General features: G+C 47.3%; 2 protein-coding genes across 7 annotated transcripts in view; both read left to right on the top strand.

Moving 5' to 3' along the window:
- ASCC1 (activating signal cointegrator 1 complex subunit 1) overlaps nt 1-10,663 on the top strand; it is a 123,707-nt gene extending 113,044 nt beyond the window's left edge. For all 4 annotated transcript variants that reach the window (XM_011991100.1, XM_011991099.1, XM_011991101.1 and 1 more), the window contains exon 10: nt 9,773-10,663. In XM_011991100.1, the coding sequence (XP_011846490.1) occupies nt 9,773-9,889 (117 nt within the window). In that variant the 3' untranslated portion in view covers nt 9,890-10,663. The remainder of the gene's footprint in view (nt 1-9,772) is intronic.
- Nucleotides 10,664-18,088: 7,425 nt separating this feature from the next.
- Nucleotides 18,089-26,915, top strand: part of SPOCK2 (sparc/osteonectin, cwcv and kazal-like domains proteoglycan (testican) 2) — a 29,786-nt gene continuing 20,959 nt past the window's right edge. Inside the window, exons 1-3 of one of the 3 annotated variants that reach the window (XM_011991094.1) lie at nt 18,089-18,175; nt 18,555-19,027; nt 20,199-20,872. In XM_011991094.1, coding sequence (XP_011846484.1) covers nt 18,839-19,027; nt 20,199-20,243 — 234 coding nt within the window. In that variant the 5' untranslated portion in view covers nt 18,089-18,175; nt 18,555-18,838 and the 3' untranslated portion in view covers nt 20,244-20,872. Of the gene's footprint in view, nt 19,028-20,198; nt 20,873-26,915 lie in introns of those variants that run through there. The other 2 variants (XM_011991092.1, XM_011991091.1) reach the window with 2 other exon arrangements.

The following is a 26,915-nucleotide window of genomic DNA, read 5'->3' as shown; positions in this document are numbered from 1 at the left end:
GTGTTATTTAACCACAGCAAGGCTTCACACTGGGAGTGCCTTCCCAAAGAGCTCAAAGTACTTGTCAGCCTGTCTTCTATTCATCCTCATACCATCCCTGGTAGGGAGGTAGGTGGTTAAGCATTATTATTAAGTACAAAATAGTGTTGTTACTGTTACTTTTATCTATAAGTGGGATAATTGTGAGAAATAAAAGTTGGTAAAACAGACTATGGAAGAAAAACCCTGGGAAAACCTCAAAGTAGCATGCATTTGCTATTCCTATTAACTCTGCTTTGAGTTTCAAAAGTCTGATTGCCATACATGATAACAATAGCATCCTTTCCTAGAGAGAAATATGACCTAGTACATCCTTCTAAATACTTGAATTAATTGAACCCCCTGCACGCACTTTTAGTTGCTCCAGATTACATCCTAAGGGTTGGTTTATCTCATGTATGTCAAAAATGATTATAAATAGCGTAAGACTTGAATATTTTGAATTTTCGTTTTTAACTTCAAAACGGAATTTCTTCTTATTCAAGTAGTATTGAGACAGCAAATAGTTCACCGAGACCACCAGCACAAGAAGTAGATTTTCTTAAGAGGGATCTTGGAAGAGAGTAACCATAGCTTTGTCTAAGATTGAAGAAAAACAGTGAGCCTCATTTGGGGAAGCCAAGTGAGCAGGGATCCTCAGCAGATTGTCACTGTGCTGTTGCAGACTGGTCATTCGTTCGGTTTTGTAGCCCGAGGTCACAGATATGAGAAGAGAACGCCCCTCTCCACCTTCCTCCCCATCTCTGTTTGAGACTGCCGGTTTCATTTTGGCAGCCTTGTTGAATTTGGAGTTATTTCTGGTCTTTGATGGCTGTGTCACAGGGCAGTGGGGAAGGAGTAGAAGGTTTGAAACGAATGCAAGGAAAAATAACCACAGTGAGCCCTTAAATCTTGCTATTTGTTTTCTTTCAGTGTATACCACAACATTACCAGAAATCAATAATTCTGTCTGTGTTCTCCCTAGGAAAGAAACATGTACAGACTGAAAATGGTAGGCTTTACAGATCATGTGAGCAGGGGACAGCAGGATGGTTGGATTTTATCTTGCCATTCTTTGTCAGGGAAACCTTTATTTTGACCAAAAACCTTTCATCAAAGGTCCACATTTCTCTCTTACTTGGTGATAGGAAAAGTTTGTTTAATTTTCTAAAGATATTATTGATGCAGGATTTTTCTTGACCAGTTCGTCAAACTTGTGATGGGGGTGGCCCAATTTATTTGACTCTCTGTGCTCAACCCTTGTGGGAGGGAGCATGTGAGCGAGTGAGTATGGGATCTGGCCGGCCATTTTGGGTGCTGGCAGAAGCAGGCTCCATGTGGGCCCTGTGGCAGTGCCCAGGTGAGGGTGCCAGCGACCTCCAAAGCCCCAGAGGGCGTGTTAGAATGCTCTTTTAGTCCCACTGTCCGTGGACAGCAGTGTGTGATCAGCTCAGTGGTACCCTTGCCTCGTCATGTGGGGTGGCTGCCCTCTGCCAGTGAGGGCAAAGGGCCAGTGTGACAGCCTTTTCTGGGTACCCGCACCCAATGGGTCCTGAACTCTTGTCCGGAATCCAAGAAGAATGAGGTTGCCCAGACACTTGAAGGATATTGAAGGTGGAGAATTTTATTAAGCGATGGAAATGGCTCTCAGCAGACATGGGAGCTGGAGAAGGGACGGGACGGGCAGGTAATCTTACCCCAAAGTCTGCCTGTTTCTGGCTGGCTATTCCCGCAAGTCCAGCCATCTCTCTTCCGGAGTCCAGCCATCCCTCTGAAGTCAAGTCGCCTCTCTCCAGTCAAGCCGCTTCTTTCCCTCTACCAACTGAATCTGGGGTCTTTATAGGCACAGGATGGGGGGCGGGGTGAGCTGTAGGCAGTTTTGGAAAAGGCAACATTCAATTGGTAAAAAGACGTGATTTATGAAGAACCAATCGGGAGAGAGTGGGCAAACAGGGATAGAAGTTCTCACTTTGGTCTGCGGGTTTCAGGCTTCTCAGCTTGAAGGTGGGGTTTTGCTGGGGACCTGCCCCTGTCTGCCTAGAATTTCTCTGCCTCCTGTCTCCGTCATTATGAGTACTCAATAGAGGATAGCAGCTGTGTGCATAACAGTTTTCAAATGTCATACTTACACTTACTTAGGTTTTACATTTCTTTTTTTTTGAGATAGGGTCTCACTGACTGCAACCTCTGCCCCCACCACTCGCTCAAGTGATCCTCCCACCACAGATGCACACCATCACGCACGGCTAATTTTTGTATTTTTTTGTAGAGACTGGGTTTTGCCATGTTGTCCAGGCTCGTCTTGAACACCTGGGCTAAAGTTATCATCCCATCTCCGCCCTGCAAAGTACTGGAATTAAAGACATAAGTCACCATGCCTGGCCTGGTTTTAAATTTTTTTTAAATTGTCCAAGTCAGTACTTATTGTTTACTAATTATATCACAGCGATTGGCAGTTTTAATCCTATTTCCATTTCCTCATTAAATATTTGTAGTTTTGTGTACTGTTCATTGTTATGTTCCTTTATAGCAGGTTTTAAAAAATACTGACTTCCATAACAACAGGGCTGTGTGTGTGTGCATGTCAGGGAAAAATGTTTTCAGAAAGAAAATGGTTTAGGTTTCAAAATCCCCAAGGGAATTGTTATAAAACAACAGGAAAAAAAATTCAATGTGATTCAGACACCTTAACTAGATGCTTTTTCAACTTAAATTTTTCCTGTTAGGTCTGTTATTTTCCAAACAATACAACACTTTGCTCTTCATGTTTAGTTCAGGTTCAAAAGAGCAACCAAGTTTCTTTTTTAAACTTGTAGTTTAAGCTTTTTCTTCTTTCCCCATTCAAATACCAAATTAAATATAGTCTTTTAGTTGACTCGTGCTTATTTTCATCCAGAATTCAATTAAAATGCTTCCAGCTGAGCTAGAGCCATCCGATTCTTAAACCAGGTCCAGGAAAAGCAGTGGCAGTGAATATAGGAACAGCAAGGGAAAGAACATGTTCATTTCAGTCTTTGGGAGTTGTCTGGGTCAGCGTTCCTCACCGTGGCTATTTAATGGGGCTGTGTTTCAAGGGGAGCCACCCACAGTAAGGGGCAGTAGAGTAGAGGAATCAAAGGGCTCAGACTCTAGAGTGAGGCTGTTTGGGTGTGAATCTCAGTTTTTTACCTTTATTTTGTAGGAGAGGAAAGATTTCTTCTCTCGCCCATCACTAGGTTCATGGCTGAGGCCCCTGTAACAAAAGTCAGATTAATAAGAGAAAAGCATACAAATTTATTTAATACAAGCTTTATATGACACGGGAGCCTTCAGAAATAAAGATCCAAAGGAAGAGGTAACTTGTGTATTTTTATAAGTAGGTTTGATAAAGGTTTTATAAGTTGGTTTGATTTTTATAAGAAAGTTTGACTGTCATGGAGAAGTATGGTTGGAGAACAAAGGGTGTGGTCTAATGGTAATAAACTGAAGGGAGGCTTAGTAAGGCCTGTTTGTTCGGATTCTTCTCTATGCCCTATATCTTCACAGATAAGGATATTTCTTTCCTCTGGGTAAAGGGAGGGTACCTGTCGAATGAGGGTCTTATGACCTGCTTCAGAGGAGAAGAGCAGGAGGTCACAGGACGGCCTTCGTAGGTTTTATCATCTGCTTTAGGGAAGAGGGGCTGTGGAAGGCAAGAGAGACTTTCCTGCTTCTGCTGTTTGCTCAAACGCCAAGGTGCTATATTTTGGGAAGTCCTGAACACCATCAACTTTGTGTGTGTTTTTAGGCAAGTGACTTAAGCCATCTAAACCTAAGGCTCAACTGTAAATGAGAATTAATCATAGGATCTATTTCCTGGGGTTGCGAGGATGCAATGAGATAATGCTTGGCACAAGTGTTTACTTAATAAATGTCGACTGTTGCGATCTTTATTAGTGTTGTTGTCAATACCTACATACTTTTGGTTCACTTTGATCTTTTTTTGTTTTGTTTTGAGATGGAGCTTTGCCTTGTTGCCCAGGCTGGAGTGCAATGATGCAATCTTCGCTCACTGCAACCTCTGCCTCCCGGGTTCAAGTGATTCTCCTGCCTCAGCCTCCCAAGTAGCTGGGATTTCAGGCGACGGCCACCATGCCTGGTAAATTTTTGTATTTTTAGTGGAGACGGGGTTTCACCATGTTGGCCAGGCTGGTCTTGAACTCCCGACCTCAGGTGATCCTCCCACCTCGGCCTCCCAAAGTGCTAGGATTACAGGTGTGAGTCACCACGCCCAGCCAATCTTTTAATATATAACTATTGGCATTAGGTAACTTTGTTTTTAAAATCTGTTATGATAAATGTGGGTTCATAAAAATTAAAGTTGACATGGTAAATACCATCATAAGCAGAGTCAAAAGACAAGTGACAAACTAGAGGAAATATATGTATATTTGCAACTTGTGACATAGACAAAAAGTGTTCATTTCCCTAATATAAAAAGAACTACAACTCAATAAAGAAGGGACGATCGTAAAGCCTTTTATGGTGATCTGTTTCCACTTAACTGTGCTACAGATGTCTCTGATGCGTATTCTCAGAGCCTACCAGGAAAATCCTAGAATCGAGAAGGGCTTGGGACACAGAGAGCTAGTGGGTGTGATACAGCCGTGAGTATGCAAACACACCTGAACTTGTTGTTGTTGTTTTCCCCATGAAATAGCTCCCTCTCAAAAATGTTCTGTTACTATCAATGGCAGCCTCATACACACCCATTTGACCCATCATCACTGATTTTTCCATCTCCTTCTCATCCAGAAAGTCACCAAGGCATTTCTATGTTTCTTTTGTAATTTTTATTTTAGGTTTGGGGGTACTGCATGTGAAGGTTTGTTACACAGGTAAACATGTCACGGGGGTTTGTTGTAGCGATTATTACATCACTCAGGTATTAAGCTCAGTACCCAGTAGTTATCTTTTCTGCTCCTTTCACTCCTCCCACCCTCCACCCTCAAGGAGGCCCCAGTGTCTATTGTTTCCTTCTTTGTGTTCGTAAGTTCTCATCATTTAGCTCTGGTCTGTTTCATTCATAGTTTCATTCATGGCTTCATTTATTCATTCACATCTGCTCCAGTCTTTCCAACTATTGCCTGTTTGTAGTTGAGACACTCAACATCATCCTCATGACTGAATGACTACCATGGTCTCCTTTCTTTTCTTTCTCTTGTTCCCTTCTCCAGTCAGCACAACACATCATACCCAGGTTCATCTCCCTAAAACATGGTTTTCATCTTGCACCACCAACCTACCCTAAAGCCTTCAGTGGTTCCCTACCGTGTAGGATGAAGTATAACTTGTGAACTTGAGCCTCAGGTCCCCCAGACACCCTTAATCTGATTCTCCTTCCTTCTGTCTTTCTCACTGCTTAAGTCTAGGAACCTTCCAAACATCTAAACTGTTTGCCTGGCCCAGCCCACCATGCCCATTTCTGCCTTCGTGCTGCCTTCCCTCCTCTGTGTTACACCCTATACTTGCCACAAGGCCCAGCTCAGGTCTGGTCTCCTCCAGATGGCTTTCCTAGGTCCGCAGTCCTCAGCATCCCTTGTTTCCTTACCTCCTGCTTTGTTTATTGATGGCCTATACCTCTCATCTCACACACTTAACCTTTACTGCCTGTATTGTTCTAGGTAAACTTTTTTCGTTAAAGTAGAGCATACATACAGAAAGCTACACAGATCACAGAGTAAAGGACTCAGTGACTTTTCATAAGGTGGACACACCCAGGTCATCAGCATTTCTCTCTTCTGATATGCACTCTCCCTAACGAGATGGTAAGCACTTGGGAAACAGAACTACTTTCCTGTGCCTCTTTGCATGAAAACTGTATAATATCAGGTGCTCAGCAGTATTCCAGATCAGGAACTGAAGCTAAGAAAGAGATCCAGGTTTTTTACAAATAAGAAACATGTAGAAATGTCCCCTGCCCCCTTGATTTGAAGTAATACAATTTGGCAAGTCCTGTTCAGAAATTCCTTGGTGGGAATCTATACGTTAGACCTTTAAATCCAGTCTAGACAAGTGCATGTCATAGTTTTCTCTTTCCAGACTTGGGGATGTACATAGACATCTACAGCATTCGTTTTCATTGTCATTTTGTCCAACAGATATTTATTGATCAGATGCAGTCTACTAGATAATGTTTGTTACAGTACAGTAGGATCCAGCTTCTTCCTCTGTAGGGCTTATATTTTAGTGAGTCATTAGAAATAATTGATAGAACTAAAAGAAAGACTTAAGAACAAAGATACGGCCAGGCGCGGTGGCTCATGTCTGTAATCCCAGCACTTTGGGAGGCTGAGGCGGGTGGATCATGAGGTCAGGAGATCGAGACCATCCTGGCTAACACAGTGAAACCCCGTCTCTACTAAAAATACAAAAAAATTAGCCGGACGTGGTGGTGGGCGCCTGTAGTCCCAGCTACTCGGGAGGCTGAGGCGAGAGAATGGCGTGAACCCGGGAGGTGGAGCTTGCAGTGAGCCGAGATTGTGCCACTGCACTCCAGCCTGGGCGACAGAGTGAGACTCCGTCTCAAAAAAAAAAAAAAAAAAAAAAGTTACATTGGCGGAATGTGGTGTCTCATGCCTATAATCCCAGCACTATGGGAGGCCAAGGAAAGAGGATCACTTGAGCCCAGGATTTCAAGACCAGCTTGGGCAACATAGCAAGACCCTGTCTGTATTAAGAAAATAAATAAAAAGGGGGAAAAAAAAACCCAAAGAATAAAGATATAACAGGCCGGGCATGGTGGCTCATTCTTGTAATCCCAACACTTTGAGAGGCCAAGGCAGGCGGATCACCTGAGGTCAGGAGTTCGAGACCAGTCTGGCCAACATGGTGAAACCCTGTCTCTACTGAAAAATACAGAAATTTTCTGGGTGTGGTGGTATATGCCTGTAATCCCAGCTACTTGGGAGGCTGAGGGAGGAGAATCGATTGAACCTGGGAGGCAGAGGTTGTGTTGAGCTGAGATCGCGCCACTGCACTCCAACCTGGGTGACAGAGAATTATCCGTTACTAAATAATTGTAAACATATAGAGAGGACAAGAACAGAGGTAGGAAGGGTGACATGAAGATTGGCACTGGCACTAGGGTCGTCTGGATGAAAAATCCATTTGTTATGATATTATCAAAAGGTATGAAAGAACATGGCAACTTACGAAGGTGAAATAAATACAAGGGTAATGATGGCAGAGAGATATTTTAAAACATCATAAGAAATACCATACGGAAATACCATATTGCTACGAAAATACCAATTTTCCATAGCACTTTACAGTTTACAAGGTACTTAAAACCCTGCTCAGTGAGCACACAAGGTACTTGTACTGGCTCTTTTTTTTGGTTTGTTTTTTGGTTTGTTTTTTTGAGACGGAGTTTCTCTTTTGTTGCCCAGGCTAGAGTGCAATAGTGGAATCTCGGCTCACTGCAACCTCCGCCTCCCAGATTCAAGCAATTCTCCTCCCTTAGTCTCCTGAGTAGCTGGGATTACAGGCATGTGGCACCACGCCCGGCTAATTTTGTATTTTTAGTAGAGACGGGGTTTCTCCATGTTGGTCAGGCTGGTCTCAAACTCCCGACCTCAGGTGATCCGGCTGCCTCAGAGTGCTGCGATTAAAGGCGTGAGCCACTGCGCCTGGACTTGTACTTGCTCTTATGAGGTCTTTGCCCATTATGATCTTTTGCCCCTGTTGTGGTTGGTGCAGTGGGTGGTGTCTTCTACCCACAGTCACACAGCTTACATGTCTGGGCATACGTTTAGAATCCAGCAGTCTTTCCACAGCCTGCTCTTGCCTTAGTGGACGTGAGAATTTATGTTCAGTTATCTCTCTCAATTTTTCTGTTACTGCATTGCAGTCACATCCCAGCTAACTTCATGATTGCTACATTTGCTGTTTCCTTAAACCTGGAGCAGGAGAATATCCCTGGCAGATTGATCCTGTCTGTAGGCCATCTGCATAAGGCAAAGTTAAGTCATGGGTAGGTCACTTGCAGCTCCTCACGGCGGCCTCCCCACTACTTGAAAACATGGGCACAAAGAGAAGAAGGTAGAGAACCCACAGGCTGCCAATCCTTAAAAAGTAAATTGTTGAAAGTATTATGAGTTTCCTTTTAGTTTTCTTTTGTATTGTCTTTTATTGCCTCTTTGGTTATATGCTTTTCTGTACCTAGAAGGCTTCAGTTTGCAGAGCTATAAATCTGTCAGTCTTAGTGACGTGTCTTTCACTTCAAATTAATGTTCAGCAAAGGGATTAGCAGATAACCATTTCAGGCTGAATTTCTTTACATAAAAGGGTGGATATGGTTTGAGTAGGCTGCCAAAGCCAGGAAGAGAAGTTAATTGTGTAAATCAATGCAGGCAAGAGCTGATCACCTTTCTGAAACACAAGACAATGCAGCACACAACCTCTAAATAGATCTTTGGGGTCAAGTTGATGTCATGTTGAAGAATCAATATTTACTGGACTTTGTAAAGTTAACCTTTAATGAACCCTCAGGCGTTTTGCTAGGCCATTAATTGCAGGAAGAGGAAAAGCAATGGTGGCCAAGGTCCGTGTGTGGAGGTTGGATAAAAATAAGTGAAAAGACAATCACTTGCCCATGTGCAAAGGTCCCCTCAAGCATCGTTGGGGACGTGTATCGCAAGGCTTTCTTGGGACCAGGTATGGTGGCTAATGCCTGTAATCTCCGTACTTTGGGAGGCTGAGGTGGGAGGATTGCCTGAGTTCAGGAGTTGAGGCTACAGTGAGCCATGATTACACTACTGCAATCCAAGGTACTCCAGCCTGGGCACCAGAGCGAGAGACCCTATCTCTAAAAATCAAGCAAAGGCTTTCTTGGGATTGTACTGACATTTTAAGAAAGAGCAATTCCTACATCCTAACAGAGGAAGGTACATGCTTTACTCTTTGACAGTCCTTATTCAGGCAGTATGGCTGCATTTTCCTGGGATGAATTCTGATGTCATTTTGGGTCCTGCCTTATAAATGTGGTAATCACAAAGTCCAGTCCCTCTTGAAGTATGTATGGTTCATCCCTCCCTCTGACACACTTGACAGCTTTTATAAAGTACAGGATCATAGTAAAAAGTGTTTATTTTAGGTTGCTGGCTTGAATCCAAGTCTAATAAAGGTATTTGATAAGTAATCACTTGTACTTGTTCTGTTGGCAAGTAAAAGTGTCCCTCGGGTTGTTCTGTGTGTGTGTGCATGTTCTGTGCCCCTCAGTGGCTAGTCTAAATCACTTGTGAGTCAAGAACCTTATCTTCTATTTATTTTAGTCAGCGCTCCTAACAAATGGCGTTGATTAGGCATATGTTATGTCAAATTTAACCCTGGTGCAACAAAGCCGGGATCCCTGCATGGTCAGTCACTGGAAGTCAGAAGCAGCCTGGTCAGGCTGTGTGAGTCAGGGTGTGGCCACGGGGCGTTTGCTACAAATTCTTGGTCATATCTGGTCAATAGATGAATATTGGATTTGACTTTTCAGAACCTCTTTCTCTGGTGCATTTGTTAGGGGAGACTTTAGAATTAATCAGAGAGAAGAGCTGGCTGTTCTTTTCTCACTCCCACCCCCATCCCTCCTCTCCTGGATCATTATTCAGAGTAAACACTGAAAAGAAAAAGCATGAGAGGTTTGTTGGGATTGTTGTGGTTTGGTGTTTTTACAAAAGAATCTGATGTTTAATACTTTCATCTATACTTTAAATATTCATTCTGGGTTTTTATTCTTTCTTTTTAGTTGTTTGAGAACTTCTACTTTGGCTCCCTGAAGCTGAATTCAATTCACATCTCTCAGAGGTTCACCATAGACAGCTTTGGAAACTACGCTTCCTGTGGACAAATTGACTTCTCCTGAGGTAGATCTTGGAAAGCACTAGAAACTGAACATCCTCACCAGGTGCTGAAGAAAAGTCTCTTCATTTTAATTGCCAAGCAGAGATGTGCACATTTGGATGGTGACTTTCCTGGGTGGTGCCTCTAATGGTGTCTACAGCCATCAAACTACCAGCCGAGATGGTGGTGGGCATAAAGAGAATTTGTGCCTATAACCCTTAGTGTGTTCTGGTTTTTTTTCTTTTAATTTTTAAATTGTGGTAAAATACTCATAAAACATACTGTCTTCACCATTTTTAAGTGCACAGTTCAATAACATTAACTGTTAATACGTTCATATTGCTGTGCGGCCATCACCACCGTCAATCTACATAGGCTTCTCAGCTTGTAAAAAGGAAACTACCCATTAAACAGTCATTCCCACTCCTCCCAGCCCCTGCAGCCACCATTCTGCTTTCTGTCTCTCTGGTTTTGACTGTTCTCAGTATCTCATATAAGTGGAATCATACAGTGACTTGTCTTTTGTGACTGGCTTATTTCACTTAGCATAATGTCCTCAAGGTTCATCCATGTTGTGTCAGGTGACAGGATTTCCTTCCTGTATTATACATATAATGGAATGTTCCGTTACATGTGTGTACCACACTCTGTTTCTCTATCAGTGAGCACTTGGCTTGCTTCCTCTTGACCATTGGGAGTAGTGCTAATACAGACAAGGGTGTCTCTGCCTTTAATTCCTTTACCACCCAGAGTTTTATCTTTAGCAAAATAACTATTAAAGTTTTTTGCCTTTTACTTTGCTTGATCTATCATTTTCCTACCAAAGTTTGTCCTCTTTATATTTGTTGGATTCCTGTTCCTTCACCCCATCTCCACCCTCATTTTCCCATGCTCCTGATGGAGTTGCAGTGTTGTAGCCCTTTTGTGTTTACTTTTCAAGGCAGCAGCAAAAGAAACTTACGATATCAGCAGGACTGTGCAGAGTTCCCTGGAAGAATGTCAGCCACAGGAGGCACTCACTCCTCCCTCACCATGGACCAGCAGAGGGAGAGGAGAATGCTGGGGAGCCCTAGCCTCCCACTCCTCCCTCCTCACATTCTTCCTCCTTCCACGCCCTCTCCTCCTTCTCCTTCCACGCCCTCTCCTCCTTCTCCTTCCACGCCCTCTCCTCCTTCTCCTTCCACGCCCTCTCCTCCTTCTCCTTCCTTATTCTTACCTTGATTCTTTCTTTCTTTCTATTCTTTAAGTTCACTTCTGAACTCTGTGTTAAGTCGCTACATTGTGAGGACTGTGTCTAACACTGAGATTTATTATTGGGACTGCACAAATCACTTGTGAATAAAATGTTTAACGGTTTTTCTGTTAGTATAATCACATAGTTTGAATTTGACCCCCTTCCTGTGTTGGAATACAATGTTGCCCTCACTTATTTACCAGCATAGCTGTGTCATTCATGGAGGACTTACATATTAGTACCTGCAAGGTTGATTTTTTTTTTTTTTTTTTGAGACAGAGTCGCTTTGTCGCCCAGGCTGGAGTGCAGTGGCGTGATCTCAGCTCACTACAGGCTCCACCTCCTGGGTTCACGCCATTTTCCTGCCTCAGCCTCCCAAGTAGCTAGGACTACAAGCGGCTGCCACCATGCCCAGCTAATTTTTGTGTGTGTGTGTATTTTTAGTAGAGACGGGGTTTCACCGTGTTAGCCAGGATGGTCTCGATCTCCTGACCTCGTGATCCGCCCATCTCGGCTCCCAAAGTGCTGGGATTACAGGCGTGAACCACCGTGCCCGGCGCAAGGTTAATTTTTTCCCCAGAAGGCCTCCTCTTTCTACGGATATTCATTTTCTATATAAATTGAGATGTTACCTCACCTCAGATTGTTGTTAGATGGCACTTGGGAATGAGTGCTCCAGGGACAGTGCTGAATTCTGAAGCTGACTGTGGAGTTAATGCCCCATCTCCTCTTGGTGTGCCTCTGTCTTGTTGGTTTCTTTCTGACAAGCCATTGGGCAACCTCAGCCAGGAAGTAAATGCCACTTCTTTTGGGTGTCTGAGACTTATGACTAACATTTGTAGGAATTTTTTTTTTTAAGTTTTTTGTCTTTGGAAAATTTAGCTTTATATATTGAATACCAAATTTTTTTTTTTTTTTGAGACAGGGTCTCACTCTGGCACCCAGTCTGAAGTGCAGTAGCACAATCACGGCTCACTGCAGCCTTGACCTCTTGGGCTCAAGCTATCCTCCCGCCTCAGCCTACCAAGCAGCCGGGACTACAGGTGTGCCCCACCATGCCTGGCTACTTTAAAAAAAAAAAATTGCAGAGATAGGGTCTTACTGTGTTGCCCAGGCTGATCTCGAACTGCTAGGCTCAAGCCATCTTCCTGTCTTGGCCTCCCAAAGTGTTAGGATTACTGGTGTGAGCCACCACACTGGGCCCAAATACCAAATTCTAAATAGAATTGGAAATTGTGTTATTGAGAATTTAGTGATTACTCTTCCCTATATCTTGTTAAATAATTCTTCTCAAGTTGTTTGCCTTTTTCCCTCTCTTTCTCTCACAAGTTATAAAGTGAGGTTTTCCACAGGCTCTGTGACATGACAGCATCGTCACTCTGGTGGTTAATGGAATGTGTGTTTGTGTATTTCTGTGTTCTCTAGAGTTTTGTAAGTTGGTAGGTATTGGTAGAATTGGAAAGTTTTTTAAATTTAAATTTTAAAAAATTCCTTTTTTTCGCGTGCTGTGGTAGGCAGACATAAAATGTTCTTTCATGAGGTCTGTATTCCAATTTGGGGGACAGTGTAGCTCTAAGGAAATACAGTTTTCAGGGCTGTGGTGGAAGAGGGAGTAACAGTTTTGATGTAGAACTTTTATGAAAAAGCAAAATGGTAGAGAGCAACAACAGTAAAAGGGTTAGAGTTAGGGTTAGAAAAGAATTTTTCTAGATTCAGGCCCCCTCTCACCAAATGATAATGGGGTAAATGTTGGAGGATTTGCTGCTGCTGTGCTTACAGTCAAACCTTCCTTCATATTACTGTTTTGTAATTCATTCTACACTGAAATAGTTCATTGTACCTAACACTGCTCCAGCCAGCTTTTGAGGCACTGACTTCACCCTCAATTCCTCTAAGAGGAAGAGGGGAAAAAAATCTCTCACTTGCTACTTCACAGAATCTGTGTTGTTATACATGGAACTTTGTTATGGAGAGTAATTTTTATTTTAGAAACATTATAAATGTTTCTTGTAATGATTATTTTTAAAGTGAGCTCTAGAGTTTCCAAAACTGGGCGTTGAGTAGAATCCAGCATTGTAATAATTCAGATTTGGTTCCTGTTTTCCCTTGCACTGTGCTGGAACTCACTGTCCTGGAGCTCAAGGGAACCCAGTGGCACTGGAGGTGTATTGAGTCAATGGAACACCTGTCAGCTTCCATCTTGATACCACAGGGAGCATGAATGTTCAAGCCTATGCTGCCAGAAGTGAGGAAAGTGGCTGCCGTTATGGTTTTTATTACGGCTTTTTTTTTTTTTTTTGGTAAAATGTCCTTTTAAATGAAGACAAGTTTACTTTATGAAAAATAAGCAAGTTTATGCTTTGTGCTTTTGTCAGTGTGTGTTATACTTCAATTTAAATCGGAGGCTGAAACCAGAGGTTTGCTTGAGGCCAGGAATTCAAGACCAGCGTCGGCAAACTAGCAAGACCCTGTCTCTACAAAAAAAAAAAATAAATGAAAATAAATTTTAGCTTCCAGAGGTAACTACTCCCTATACATTTAGACATATATAAACTATGAGAAGTTAAGAAATTTTTTCACAAATAATAACTAATATTAGTGGAGTGCTCACATATGTTATTTTTTGTACATTAATTCAATCTTTACAATAGCCCGCTTAAGTAGGTAATATTGTCCCCATTTTACAAACTGAGGCTTAACAAGGTTAAGAAGTTTTCCTTAAAGTTGGGGGCAGTGGCTCACACCTGTAATCCCAGCACTTTGGGAGGCAAGAGGATTGCTTAAGCCTAGGAGTTCAAGACCAGGCTGGGCAACATGGTGAAACCCTGTCTCTACCAAAATAAAAGTACAAAAGAAAATTAGCCAGGCATAGTGGCATGTGACTAGTCCCAGCTACTTCAGAAGCTGAGGTGGGATCAATTGAGCCCAGGAGGGCAAGGCTGTAGTGAGCTATGATCACATCCCTGCATACCAGCCTGGGTGACAGTGAGACCCTGTCTCAAAAAAAAAATTGCCTTAAGTCATATAGATTGTACCAGCAGCTCTCAAAGTGTGGACTTTGGACTTCTAGGAGTCCCCAGGAACCTTTTAGGGGATGTCTATGAGGAGGTCCAAACTGTCTTCATAAGAATACTAAGGTGCTATGTGCCTTTTGAACTCATTCTCTCACGAGTGTTCAGTGGAGTTTTCCAGAGGGTCTGTGACATGGTGACATCACTCTGACGGTTAGTAGAATGTGTGCGTGTGTACTTTTGTTTTCTAGAATATTGTAAATTGATAGGTGTAGGGTATAAATGTATGTGTTTTTAGAGATTAACTCAGTTTGCTGCCAGTGCTTCTACCACAGTAGAAGCTCTTACTAGCTATTTTCATTTATACCTGCTGCTGAGTCATGACCACCCAAAATCTACATGTTGAAGCTCTAACTCCCAGTTACTCAGAATGTGACTGTTTATTTGGGGATTGGGCTTTTAGTGGGGTGATTAGGTTAAAATGAGGCTGTTAGGGTCAGCCCTAATCCAGTCTGTCTGGTGTCTTTACAAAAAGAGGGAATTTGGACACACAGAGACACCAGACTAGTGTGTGCACAGAGGAAACGAGGACACAGCAAGAAGGCGGCCATCCTGCAGGCCAAGAAGAGAGGGCTTAGAGAAACCAGACCTACCAACAGTTTGATCTTGAACTCTGAGCCTCCAGAACTGTGAGAAAATAATTGTCTATTGTTGAAGCCACCCAGTCTGTGGTACTTTGTTACGGCAGCCCCAGCGACGGATACGCTTGCTGTAATGCAGAAGCTTATGTGCGACTCTTGTCTTCCTCTGAGCCAGACACTAAAGAGATTTGTAAAACTGTAGAACAGTGCCACTCTCTTACTAATTTGGGGGAGGAGTGGAGACTGTTGTTTTTCATAAAATATTCTGTTTATATGAAATGGGTACATTTATTTTAAAGTAAAAAGAATTTAATTCTTTGATTTTCAAATACAGTAAATATCACTATATATATAACTCACCTAAACAAAAGTTCTTTGGGGTCCTCAGTAATTTTTTAGTGTTAAGCGCTCCTGATGCCAGAAAGTTTGAGAATGGCTACACTATACTGTACTTCCAAATGGGATCCTATTATATATGATCTTATATAATGAGCTTTTCTCAACCAGCAATACATAGTGGATCACACTGGTCTTTAATAGATACAGATCTACATCATTATTTTTAATGTCTGGACCAGTAGTCTGTTATAGGTATGTTTTATCCTTTAATGGCTAATGGGCATTGAATTGGTTTCCAGTATGGGCTATTATGAACAATTATCTTTGTGAATTTATCTTTTTGTGCTTGTGGGGTCATCTAGAAATGGAATTAAATGGGTTTTAAGATGTATTCAGGCCAGGCATGGTGGCTCACGCTGGTAATTCCAGCACTTTGGGAGGCCAAGGCGGGTGGATCACATGAGATCAGGAGTTTGAGACCAGCCAGACCAACATGGAGAAACCCCATCTCTACTAAAATACAAAATTAGCCGGGTGTGGTGCTGCATGCCTGTAATCCCAGCTACTCAGGAGGCTGAGGCAGGAGATTTGCTTTGGAACCTGGGAGGCAGAGGTTGCAGTGAGCTGAGATTGCGCCATTGCACTCCAGCAAGGGCAACAAGAACGAAACTCCGTCTCAAAAAAAAAAAAAAAGATGTATTCAATTTGGATTTCTTATTAAGAAACTAAGGTTTCTCTTCTCCGTTTTAGAATTGCTAAATATTAAGTGCAAACAGAAAAATGTGTAAAATATATGTACCAATTAGCACATATACTTAGCAGCTCCTCGTGTTTGGGGCCATTGTCTTGAAAAGGCTGACCTGCCAGTAATTCTTTCAAACATTAGGAAAACCAAGCTGGGTGTGGTGGCTCATGCCTGTAATCCCAGCACTTTGGGAGACCGAGGAGGGCAGATCACCTGAAGCCAGGAGTTCAAGACCAGCTTGGCCAACATGGTGAAACCCCGTTTCTACTAAAAACACAAAAATTAGCTGAGCATGGTGGTGGGCACCTGTAATCCCAGGTACTCAGGAGGCTGAGGCAGGAGAATCGCTTGAACTTGGGAGGCGGAGGTTGCAATGAGCTGAGAGCCACACCACTGCACTCCAGCCTGGGTGACAGAGCAAGACTCTGTCTAAAAAAAAAAAAAAAGAAAGGAAAACCTTTTCTTTTTCTTCTTTTCTGTTTTCTTTTGAGAAAGAGTCTCGCTCTGTTTCTCCAGCTGGAGTGCAGTGACACGATCCTAGCCCAGTGCAGCCTTAGCTTCCAGGCTCAAACAATTCTTTCGCCTTAGCCTCCGAGTATCTGGGACCACAGGCATGTGCAACCTGGCTCATTTTTAAAATTTTGAATAGAGATAGGGTCTCGCTATGTTGCCCACGCTGGTCTGGAACTCCTAGGCTCAAGCCATCCTCCTGCCTCTAGTCCTCCTAAAGTGCTGGGATTACAGGTGTAAATCAGCACACGTGGCCCTTTTTTTCTTCCTTATAAACTAAAACTATTGGCCGTTTCCTACAAGTTTTACATCAGTCATCTGGAAATTTGGGTTCTTCTTCCTAAATTTCATTACTATTGGCTTCACTAATGGGACTGGACTAGTATTGACCCAGCTTGAAGGTGCTACAGAAGGCGAGTCCCACTGGAGAAGCTACCTGGGACTGTGGGAGCCATTGTAACCCTGAGAGTCTGGAGACAGCTATTGTCATATTGATGGGCATCTTGACAGCACCTTTCCAAACTCTTCATTTAGCAACTTTGGTAACTCTGGAAGCCCCTAAGATAGCACGGGAATGGGACAGCTGTGGTATCTGGTACCTATCTCCTAAGTGCCTTAGAGATATATAGTTAGCTTTGCTAAAACACACACACACACACACACACACACAAGGATTGTAGGATTGAGATAGTGGAAAAGATGGCAAATTTTCATAAATTTTCAGAACTATGGGACACCGTAGCCTTCTCTTCCCAACCAGAGGGAAGACTAACTTTTTAAAAAATGCCTATTATGCCCAGACACTTAGTATGTAATTTTGCTTGCACTTTACAGCAATTTTAATGGTGGTATTACCATTAATTTTAGTTAGAACATAGGTAATTGCTCAAGAATCTAGCCAGTAAGTGGGATTCTGTCCCCCAGTCTCCATGACAGCAAGCCGTGCTCTCCCACTGTACAGCGCCAGGACACACCCAGGAAGAATGCTTTATTACTGTGAGATGAAGACGTCAATGGCCAGGGCCTCACTGCAGCACCACCAATAAATCCAACAGCAAAGGAAACAAGAAAACACGGAAAGGGAGCTATTGTTTTCTGTTTTCCCAAGGAGACTCCAGCCTGAGCCACTGAGGCATTCAGAGTTCCCAGACAGGCCAGATTCAGGGTGAGGAGGAACCTTGTAAGCTATGTTTTTTCCTACTGATTAAGATCATGTTTTTCATTGCCTTTTAAAATTTTATTTTTTAGATCACAGCAGCTAAGTCTTTTTAAAAACACAGTCCAGGCCTTGGGTCACAAAAGTTCACTAGGTTTTGTCCCATTAGATGATGTTTCCTCTTTAATGTATTTGTAATGTAAACCTCTCCCCATTTCTGCTGTGATCTTGGGACTGTGGCCAGCCTCCAACCTTTCCCCGCTGGTATGTCAACATTTAAATCTACAGCCAATAAGGAGGGTCACAGTTTCAACAAAACACCTTAAACAAAACCAGCACCCCACCCCATCCCCGCACGTCCCAGCTTCCCCAGTGGCTCATTCAAACTAACTTAAAGTCAAAAAACCATAAGCAAATATGCCTTTTCCAAATTTGCAGCCTCCAAGGCAGATGAAATGGTCAGACATTTGCCTTTTAGGGTTGTCCTAGGAAGAGCTAACAAAAAGGGTGACAGCCCCTAAACAGCTGCTTGGGGAGGAGGACATCTGCCTCTGTTTCACCAGCCACTCAGTGCTGAGGCCTTGCCTCGCGCAACGCGGTGCCGCTGGGGAGCAATGGTTCTGAGCAGCCAGTTGTGATACGGCTTTTGTTTTAACGAAGCCACCCATTACGGTAGAGCCATAACTCCAGGAAGCCAGCTGTCAGGGTTGTGGCGCAGGCCCCTGCGGGTGGGAGGCAAGGGGAGAAAAACGGTGTCTGGCCAAATTCCCTTTCTGACACCTGAGCCTGGCTGGCTTTGTAACCGGAGAGTTTTGCGCCCTTTCCCCCATCCCATCTTCCCCGGGGAGATCCTGGGGCCCTTCTTGCTCTCTCCATCCTTGGAGGGAGCTCAGGGACATTTCGGGATTCTGATTTCTTGGTCTGCAACTCCCTGTGTGCCAGGCTGGGCTGGGCCCCGCTGCGGCTGGCTGGCGTTTGGCGCTCTCATCCAGAGAGCGCTTCGCTTTGAAATCTACCCACTGCCTTTTTTTTTTTTTTTTTTTTAAACCAGGTATGATGATGTCAAACGTGATGCTGATGCTACAGTTACAGCCCCTGCTGGCGCAGCCTCTCTGATTCTGTCTTCCTCTCCGCGTCCAGTGCTGGGCTTTTTCAGACAAGTGCATCTCCTAACCAGGTCACATTTCAGCCGCGACCCACTCTCCGCCAGTCACCGGACGCAGACCGCGGGAGGAGGGCTGAGGACAGCCGCGTGCTCTTCACCAGCAGCGGGGTGGGAGGAAGGACATTAAAATACTGCAGAAGTCAAGACCCCCAGGTAGAACCCGGACCACGATGCGCGCCCCGGGCTGCGGGCGACTGGTGCTGCCGTTGCTGCTCCTGACCGCAGCAGCCCTGGCCGAAGGTGACGCCAAGGGTCTCAAGGAGGGCGAGACCCCTGGCAATTTCATGGAGGACGAGCAATGGCTGTCGTCCATCTCACAGTACAGCGGCAAGATCAAGCACTGGAACCGCTTCCGAGACGTGAGTCCGCAGGGCCGCCCGGGCAGAGGCCCGGGGTTGCAGGTTAGGGGAGTGAGCTCCGGTTGCGGGTTAGGGGAGTGAGCTCCAGGATCTGCGGGAGTGGCCGCCGCACGTTGCAGCCCAAGGCTCTGCAGCCCGGCCGGCTAATTACACGGAGAGTAAACAGTATGAGGGGTCACAGCCTGGCGCCTCTCCCCTGTCCCTGTGGCCCTGGCCGGCGGCCCTGGGACCCCCCAGCCCCGGGACTCTCAGCCCCACACACGCCCGACACTCCGGGGGCGCGCTCTCCGGGGTCGCCCCTGCGGGCCGGGAGCGGGAAGGGGTGCGGGGCCGGGGGAACCGGGCTCTGGCTGCTGCTGGACCCCGACCCGCTCCCCCGCTGCGTTGTGCGAGCCGCCCCCGGGCCTGTCCCAGCCACGGGGATGCTGCAGGCTGCACATACGGGGCACTGCAGCACCGGCAGGTCTGGGTGGGGCCGGCAGTGAGGGTGGCATCGGCTTGCGCGGTGCCCTCTGTTCCGACCGTGGGCTTTGCGGGAGGGGGCAGCAGGGGACGGGAGTGTGGCCGGGGCTCTGGGTCTGGGGTCCCAGCAGCCTTCCTAGGCGAGATGATGGAAGGCGTGTCTGTACGGGGGTGGGCTGGGGTTCCCGTGCAGAAGGGCGCGCGAGGACCCAGGAGGGTTTTCCTGGACCAATCTTTCAGGGGGGAACCCAGCTCGGAGCGAGGGGAGCAGCTCGGAGCCGCAGGAAGGCTCCCGACCCGGTGGGCTTGAGAAGCCCGGGAGAGCCCAGAAGCTGGGTCTGGGGGCCCCCGGCGGGCGCCGCCCGAACCCCTGCGTAACCTTGGGCCGAACTCCGCGGGGTGGGGGCGGGGGGGCGGCTGCGGCACTTTTGTTTACCGGCACCTGTGGATCGGAGGGGAAGTCGCAGGCGGCGGCCTGGCGGGCCAGCTCCTTCCTCCGGGCCGGGCCGGGTTGTGGGCTGGGGAAGCAGGGGTGAGGCAGGGCGGGCGGAGGGTGTGGCTGGACCCCGAGATCGTTGGGGGTGCTGTGGGGGATGGGCCCGGATGCGCCAGAGGCGACACCGGCTGCTCCTGGCGACCTGGTGCTCACCATCGCCCTGACCCCAGAAAACCTCTTCTAGGACCCCGGCCCTTACTCCTGCTTCCCCAGATTCCCTCGTCCGACCCACCCAGTACAACGGAGGCCACACCATGACCTCTCCGGTTTTCTCTTAAACTGTGTGCATCCACAAGTTCCTTGGAAATTTGTTTAAAACACACTTGCTTCATAGGCTGTCCAGCCAAGTAATGGGAAGAGGCAGAGATTTGGATCTTTTTGTTACCGTCAGACAAGTGACTGTTTCTCCCCAAAGTCAAACTGGCAGGTTGTAATTCACAGAGGACAGCAGGAACCACGGGTAGCCAGGTCTCCAGGCTGAGTGGCCGGGCCCCCGATGGGCTGCTGATCTCCGCCTTCGCCCCACTTGCGGCCTGTCCAGCCTCAGGAGCCTTGAGCCCCGCGAGGCCTTCCCGAGGCACCTGCAGGCCCGGCGCAGATGAGCCGCAGTCTCCTGCCGCCTCCTGGGCAGCAGCCCGGCCGCAGCAGCGAGGGGGTGGCAGCAGGCCGGCCCATCCGGAATCCATGTGTCACTGGCCTGGGCCTCCCTCCGACTCACTGGCTGTTTGATCTGCCAAAATGAGACCAGTGAAGGTCAGAGGGAAAAGAGATGCTTAATCAGAATAGGAAAGGTTTAAAATAAAAGATTCCTCCCCACCTCCCTTCTTCCACCTGCTTCTAATAGCCAGCTCAGTGGGTGAGAATAAATGACTTGCTGCTTGACCCCATGGCACTGGGCTGCCCACCTGTCTCCCTGTATTGGTGCCAACCACTTCCCCCTTCCTCCCATGCTCATCAGAAGAAGGGCACTAGATTTGAAAGTCTTCAGGACTTGCACATATAAGATTTATGGGAAAGCTTTAGGCGTGTGTTGATTTTGGTAGCCTCAGGCTTTTGTAGGGCAGATGTCCTCTAAAACCCCATTGAAGGTAGTCCTGGCTGCAGGAGGACAGGGTCAGGGAGAGAAGTAGGACAAAGAAGGCTGGGCAGGAGGGCCTGGCCCTGGGGATCTGTTGACAGCCTCTGCAGAAAGGCAGGAAGGAGGCTGCTAGCTCAGAGCCACTGCATTGCATAACTCTAGGGGTGTCACAATAGAAATGTCGCCCCCTGAAGTTGTGCAGTGCACAGACAGTATACAGGGTCCCCACCAGCACTAGAAACGTATTCCTCTTCTGCCAGAAGAAGCCCTACTTCCTGCCTAAGGGCTGAAGGCACTCTAACTGGGCCCAGTAGCAATGGGCTTTATATTTCCATTAGGCCAGCTCTTTGGAAAATATGCTCCTTGGTTCCTCAAAGGAGAGATGGAAATTTCATTTGAACCCCTTAAGGGGTTGCAAGGTTGAGCTGGGACTTTGTTCATAACCCCATAATGGTACAGGGTCCCTCATTTGCCCTAGTAGGGTGGAGGCAAGCAGGAGGAGTGGGATACTCTCAGGCAACAGGATTGGGAGGGAAATGCCTCATTAAATGATGTGGACAGAACTGAAGGGGGAAGTTGAGGGAATCATGTTGAAAGGGTCAGGAGAATGAAGAAGAGCAAGAAAACTTGAGGAGTTGCTCCACTTTGGAATTGGCCAGAGCTGGTTGAGAGGGAGCGCAGCTTAGCATCTTTCTCTGAGCACCAGGATTATAGGGAAGGCAGGATTTACCAGTTGAGTAATCCTCCCCTCCAGTGGGCTCAGGGCTTTCACAGCCTGCGCCTGGCTAGATCTCTTCTAATGCTAGGTGCCCGACTGCCAGGGAGGAGGGGATTCTGGCAGAGGAGCAGGGAGGTTGTGGACTCCACCTGGCTCCCTGGCCCACAGATCTAGCCATGCCCTGCCCTGGGCAGTCCTGGGCTTTTCCAAGCCCTGCTGCCCGATGCTCCTATCTCCCAATTCACTCCCTGCACAACTGGGTGGAATTTAATGCAGGTCTTTGGAACAAAGCATCTAGGGCCTAGAAGGATGGACACTTGGAGGAGACAGGTCCATTACACAGCATTCTTCAGGGCAGGCTCCACAGAGCTTGGCTATGAAGAACTGACTGTTCTCTTTCTTCTTGGTTCTTCTCTACTTTGTACTCCACTTCTACGAAGTTTTCATTATATTTATGAGTGTCTTGCACAGTGCTTGGCACCCAGGAGGCACACAGTTCATATAAGTTGAGTCTCTGGTGCAGTGAGCACTCATGTCTGCCAGTCCCTACGGAAAGCGCTTTAATTTGAGTGGTCTCTTGCGCCTGTCGACGACCTGGGAGATAGTTATTGTTACTTTACAGACTACCATTTTATGGTTGTAGAAACTGAGGCACACAGAAGTAACCTACCCAAAGGTCAAATAGCTAGTAAGTAGCAGAGCTGAGATTTGAATCCAAGTCATCTCACTTAATTTTGCTTTTCAGGGAATTCTAGGGCTCACCCTTAGCAAAAGTGAGAAGGAAGGGTCTATCCTGAAGAACAAAGTCTACCCTGGCTCGTGTCCTCTGAGTCTTCAAGGATGCCCTGAGTAGGAGTGTCACCTCCTAGGAAGGTGGGCCAAAGCCCCCAGTGTCTCCAGCAGCCTTCCCATAGCCTGCTCCCCACCCAGGCCTAGCAACACTCCAGAGGCAGCTCTCCACCCAGGAGGGGCTGGGGTGCAGTGTGCTGGGACAGCTCTGGCCTGGGTGCAGGTTCAGACTCTGCCACTGACTGGCCCCAGGATACCGGGCACATCACATAACCCCTCTGAGCTTCGGTTTCAGACTAGGAAACTAAAAGGGACGCATAAGCCTGAAGGCACCTTGTCAGGGGGCTGGAGGGCTTCCAGGGCAGGTACTATGCTCCTTCCCCATGGAAAAACCACCAGATGGGTCCTCATTTCTGGGGCTGGCCCACACCATGCCTGTCCCTGTGAGAAAGACGGTACTGCACGTTCACTGTCACTCATTCACTGCAGATCTGAGCACTTCCTGGATGCCAGGGACTTCATCATGATCCTGGAGTCTGGTCCAGGGATATTGTTACCTGCTGGCTACATATGAGTCTCATGTGTTTAGGAACACCAAAAAGGCAAGTAGCAAGTAGCCACAAAGGGTCTCCCTCCTGACCACCCCTCCCTGCTTCCCACCCCACACACCTAAACCAGCGTGAGTGTGGGGATGCGCTGCGCCAATGTCTGTGGGTAAGTGTGGGTGTGTGAGAAGAACCCAAAAGTGGGTCAGGATGGATTTCATAATTGGGGTTTGGGTCCTCTGCCAGATAAAGTGACTAAAAACAAAACAAAACATATAACAACAACAACAACAATTGGGGTTTGAGAATGGAAGGGTGGGCCTTTCCCTGACCTCCCTTCCACCCCGGCTTCTAACTGGAGCAGTGTCAGCAGAATGATGGGCTCTTGAACACCCAGCCAGACTCCAAGCCTGGGAAGAGAGGGAGAGAAGAGCCCTCTTTGCCTGGAGAGGCTGTCGTATGCTACTCCAGTCTTGCAGCAGCCTGAGAGGATGGGAAGCCAGCACCCTCCCCTCCCCTTCTCGAAGAGGTCAGAAGGCTACCTGGAGCACAGAAGAGCTCTTTCCTACCCTGAGCCCCAAGGGCCAGAGAGAGTGCTCTGCTCAGCTTCCCAGTGAGGGGATAGAACTAGTTGTGACCTTAGGGCAGCCACTTCACCTTTCTGGGCCTCGATTTTCCTGGTGGTTTAGTGGGGAGGCGAAACCGAATCATCTACAGAGGCTTTAGCATGCTGTGACTCCAGAAAGAGCCTGGAAATGGCCTGGCCACCCACAGGTATACCCTGCCTATCCTACCACACCACCGCCACAGGCTGGGCAGCAAGTCTTTGGGTTTAAGGAAGAGATTCTCTTTTTTCTCCAGAGAAAGTACCTGTGACCAGATTAGGGGAGGGTGTATATTAGCTGGAGACCAAGAAACCTGAGAAATGGGGCCTAATGGCATCTTGGGGCAAGCACCAGGCTGAGGACGCACGTATCATCTCTCTTAGTTAGCTAGTTAGCGTGGGCTGCTGTAACAAGATACCAGAGATGGGGTGGCTTAAACAACAGAGATTTATTTTATCCTCACACTTCTGGAGGCCAGGAAGTCTAAGATCAGGATGCTGGCAGACTTGGTGTTTGATGAGGGCCCTCTTCCTGGCTTACACTTTTCTCATTATAGCCTCACATGGCAGAGAGAGAGAGAGCATGAGCTCTATGTAGCCTCTTCCTTTTTTTTTTTTTTTTTTGAGACAGGGTCTCACTCTGTCACCCAGGTTGGAGTGCAGTGATGCAGTCCTGGCTCACTGCAACCTCCACCTCCTAGACTCAAGCGATCCTCCCACCTCAGCCTCCCAAGTAGCTGGGATCACAGGCACACACCACCACGCCTGGCTAATTTTTGTATTTTTTGTAGATAGGGGGTTTCACCATGTTGCCCTGGCTGGTCTTGAACTCCTAGACTCAAGCAATCCACCCCCTTCCACCTCCCAAAGTGCTAGGATTACAGACATGAGCCACCATGCCAGCCTCTAGCCTCTTAAACAGACCCTGATGAGGGCCCTACCCTGATGGCTTACCTAGACTGAATCCACCCCCCCAAGACCCCGCCTCCTAATCAACTCCCATTGGAGGTCAGGATTTCAGCATTGGGGTTTGGGGGAACACAAACGTGCAGTCTACGATGCCATCTCTGCGTCTCCTTGCAGGAGCAATGTGGGTCTTCTTAGAGTTGCGGATGGGAAAAATGTATGCCCAGGCCTAGGCCTGGATACAGAATTTAGATACCACTGTGCCCAGCCTCAGTGTGCAGACCTGGCCCGGCTGTGGCTCTTGAAGTGTGCCAGCCTCTGACCGCCCAAGGACTTGGTCAGCATCCAGTTGCAGGTGTGGCTCCTTCCTTGGGGTTCCTGCAGCATTTATTGGCCATAACTCATTTGGCACAGGTTTAGATGCTACCTCATAGCATCACTTAAACTGCGGGCTGTATCTTCCGAGTCCTCCTGCTGGTATTTGTAATGTATGTTTGTCACATTCCTCCCATCGTAATCCCCTGAGGACAGGGTCTGGGAACAGACTGCCTTGCATAGCTTACCACCCCATCCCCAGAGCATTGCATGGGGTGTTTGGCACACAGTAGGTGCTCAATGTAAACGTGTGCACTGTGGCATGTTAGAGCCAGACAGGATCTCATCCAGCACATTCTCTGCACCCCTCCCTCTCCTCTCCAAGTAGCAGTGCTGTGGGTTCAAATAAAGAGGGGCTGGGGTGCTGGTCTGACTGTGCTGGTGATTTGGGGAGATCTCTTCCTCTTCCTGAACCCCAAAACATTGGGACAAACACAGCAACACGCTCAGCTCCCTGAATTTCAGTGATTCATTTGTGGGATAAGGGAGTGAATGATAAATGAAGGACGACTGTCCCCGGGTCTCCCTGTCCTTCAGCCCTCTGTGCCTGTCCCTGGCTGCAGCCAGTCTCCCACTTTATCCTATGGAGAGGGTGCTCTGAGCCTCTTCCCCACTCCCACACCTTATTATGCCCAAAGAGTGTGCCAGTCACCTATCAGACATGTGGATGGTGGGCACAGGGCTCCCTCGGGTAGAGAACAGCTTCTGTAGGGCGGGGTGTGCAGCCCCCTCCTGCTCTCTGCCTTAACACCTGCCAATCTGTCAAGGCTGCCCTGTACAGAAGGGTAAGCCAGACCCCGCTGGTGTCTTACCTCTGCCTGGATGCAAACAGCTCGCTCCTTCCCTGACCCCTTGTCCCCTGGCATAGGGCAGAGGACGCAAAGAGTCTGAAATCGTTCAGGCTCCTATTCTACTAATCTCCAAGTTCTCAGTTTGGAAGAACTGGGGGAGCAGAATCCTGGAGGCTCAGAAGCACTGAGCCCCACATTTCACAGGTAAAGAAACAGGGCCAGCCGGGTGCGGTGGCTCAAGCCTGTAATCCCAGCACTTTGGGAGGCCGAGACGGGCGGATCACGAGGTCAGGAGATCGAGACCATCCTGGCTAACACGGTGAAACCCCGTCTCTACTAAAAAATACAAAAAACTAGCTGGGCGAGGTGGCGGGCGCCTGTAGTCCCAGCTACTCAGGAGGCTGAGGCAGGAGAATGGCGTAAACCCGGGAGGTGGAGCTTGCAGTGAGCTGAGATCCGGCCACTGCACTCCAGCCTGGGTGACTGAGCGAGACTCCGTCTCAAAAAAAAAAAAAAAAAAAAAAAAAAAACAGGGCCAGAGAAAGGGCAGGAAAAAAAAAAAAAAAAGAAACAGGGCCAGAGAAAGGGCAGGCACCTGCGACACGGCTCCTCTTGCGGCCCGGGGCTCTTCCCCTGCACCATGGCCTGTGGCTCAGCTCCAGCCCTGGGGTCTCCCTCAGACCTCCCTGGGGCTTGAATTCTGACCCCCATCCCCATGTTCCAGAAGGGAAGCCAGGGTCCTGAGGCAGCTCAGAACACAGCCCCAGGCCTCTCACTCCTCCCACTGTTCTCTGCCCTTTATAGACTATTGGGGCAGGGACCAAGGACTAGGGCAACCACCAAAATGCCACTGGACCAGCAGGGAGGTCAGGCCCCGGGCATCAGGTGGGTGTTGGCACAGGCATACCTGAGCCCAGGCCCAGCCCGGCTCCTGGCACGCGGGGAGTGATGATAAGCACATTTTTGCCCTCCAAGGAAATTCCTCTGAGGGCAGAGGAGGTGGGAGGCTGGAGTCTTCTAGATGCCTGTCTCCTTCTGTTTTTCCAGGCCTAACACAGCCTCTGCCGCCGCCTCCAAGAGAGGGGCAAGTATTTATACCTGGCCCCTCTGCCCCCCACCCCCCT

The sequence above is a fragment of the Mandrillus leucophaeus genome, unplaced genomic scaffold, assembly GCF_000951045.1.
Source record: "Mandrillus leucophaeus isolate KB7577 unplaced genomic scaffold, Mleu.le_1.0 Scaffold39, whole genome shotgun sequence".
NCBI classification, from domain to species: domain Eukaryota; kingdom Metazoa; phylum Chordata; class Mammalia; order Primates; family Cercopithecidae; genus Mandrillus; species Mandrillus leucophaeus.
The sequence above is the reverse complement of the archived record's forward strand: the minus strand, read 5'-3'. Positions and strand labels throughout refer to the sequence as shown.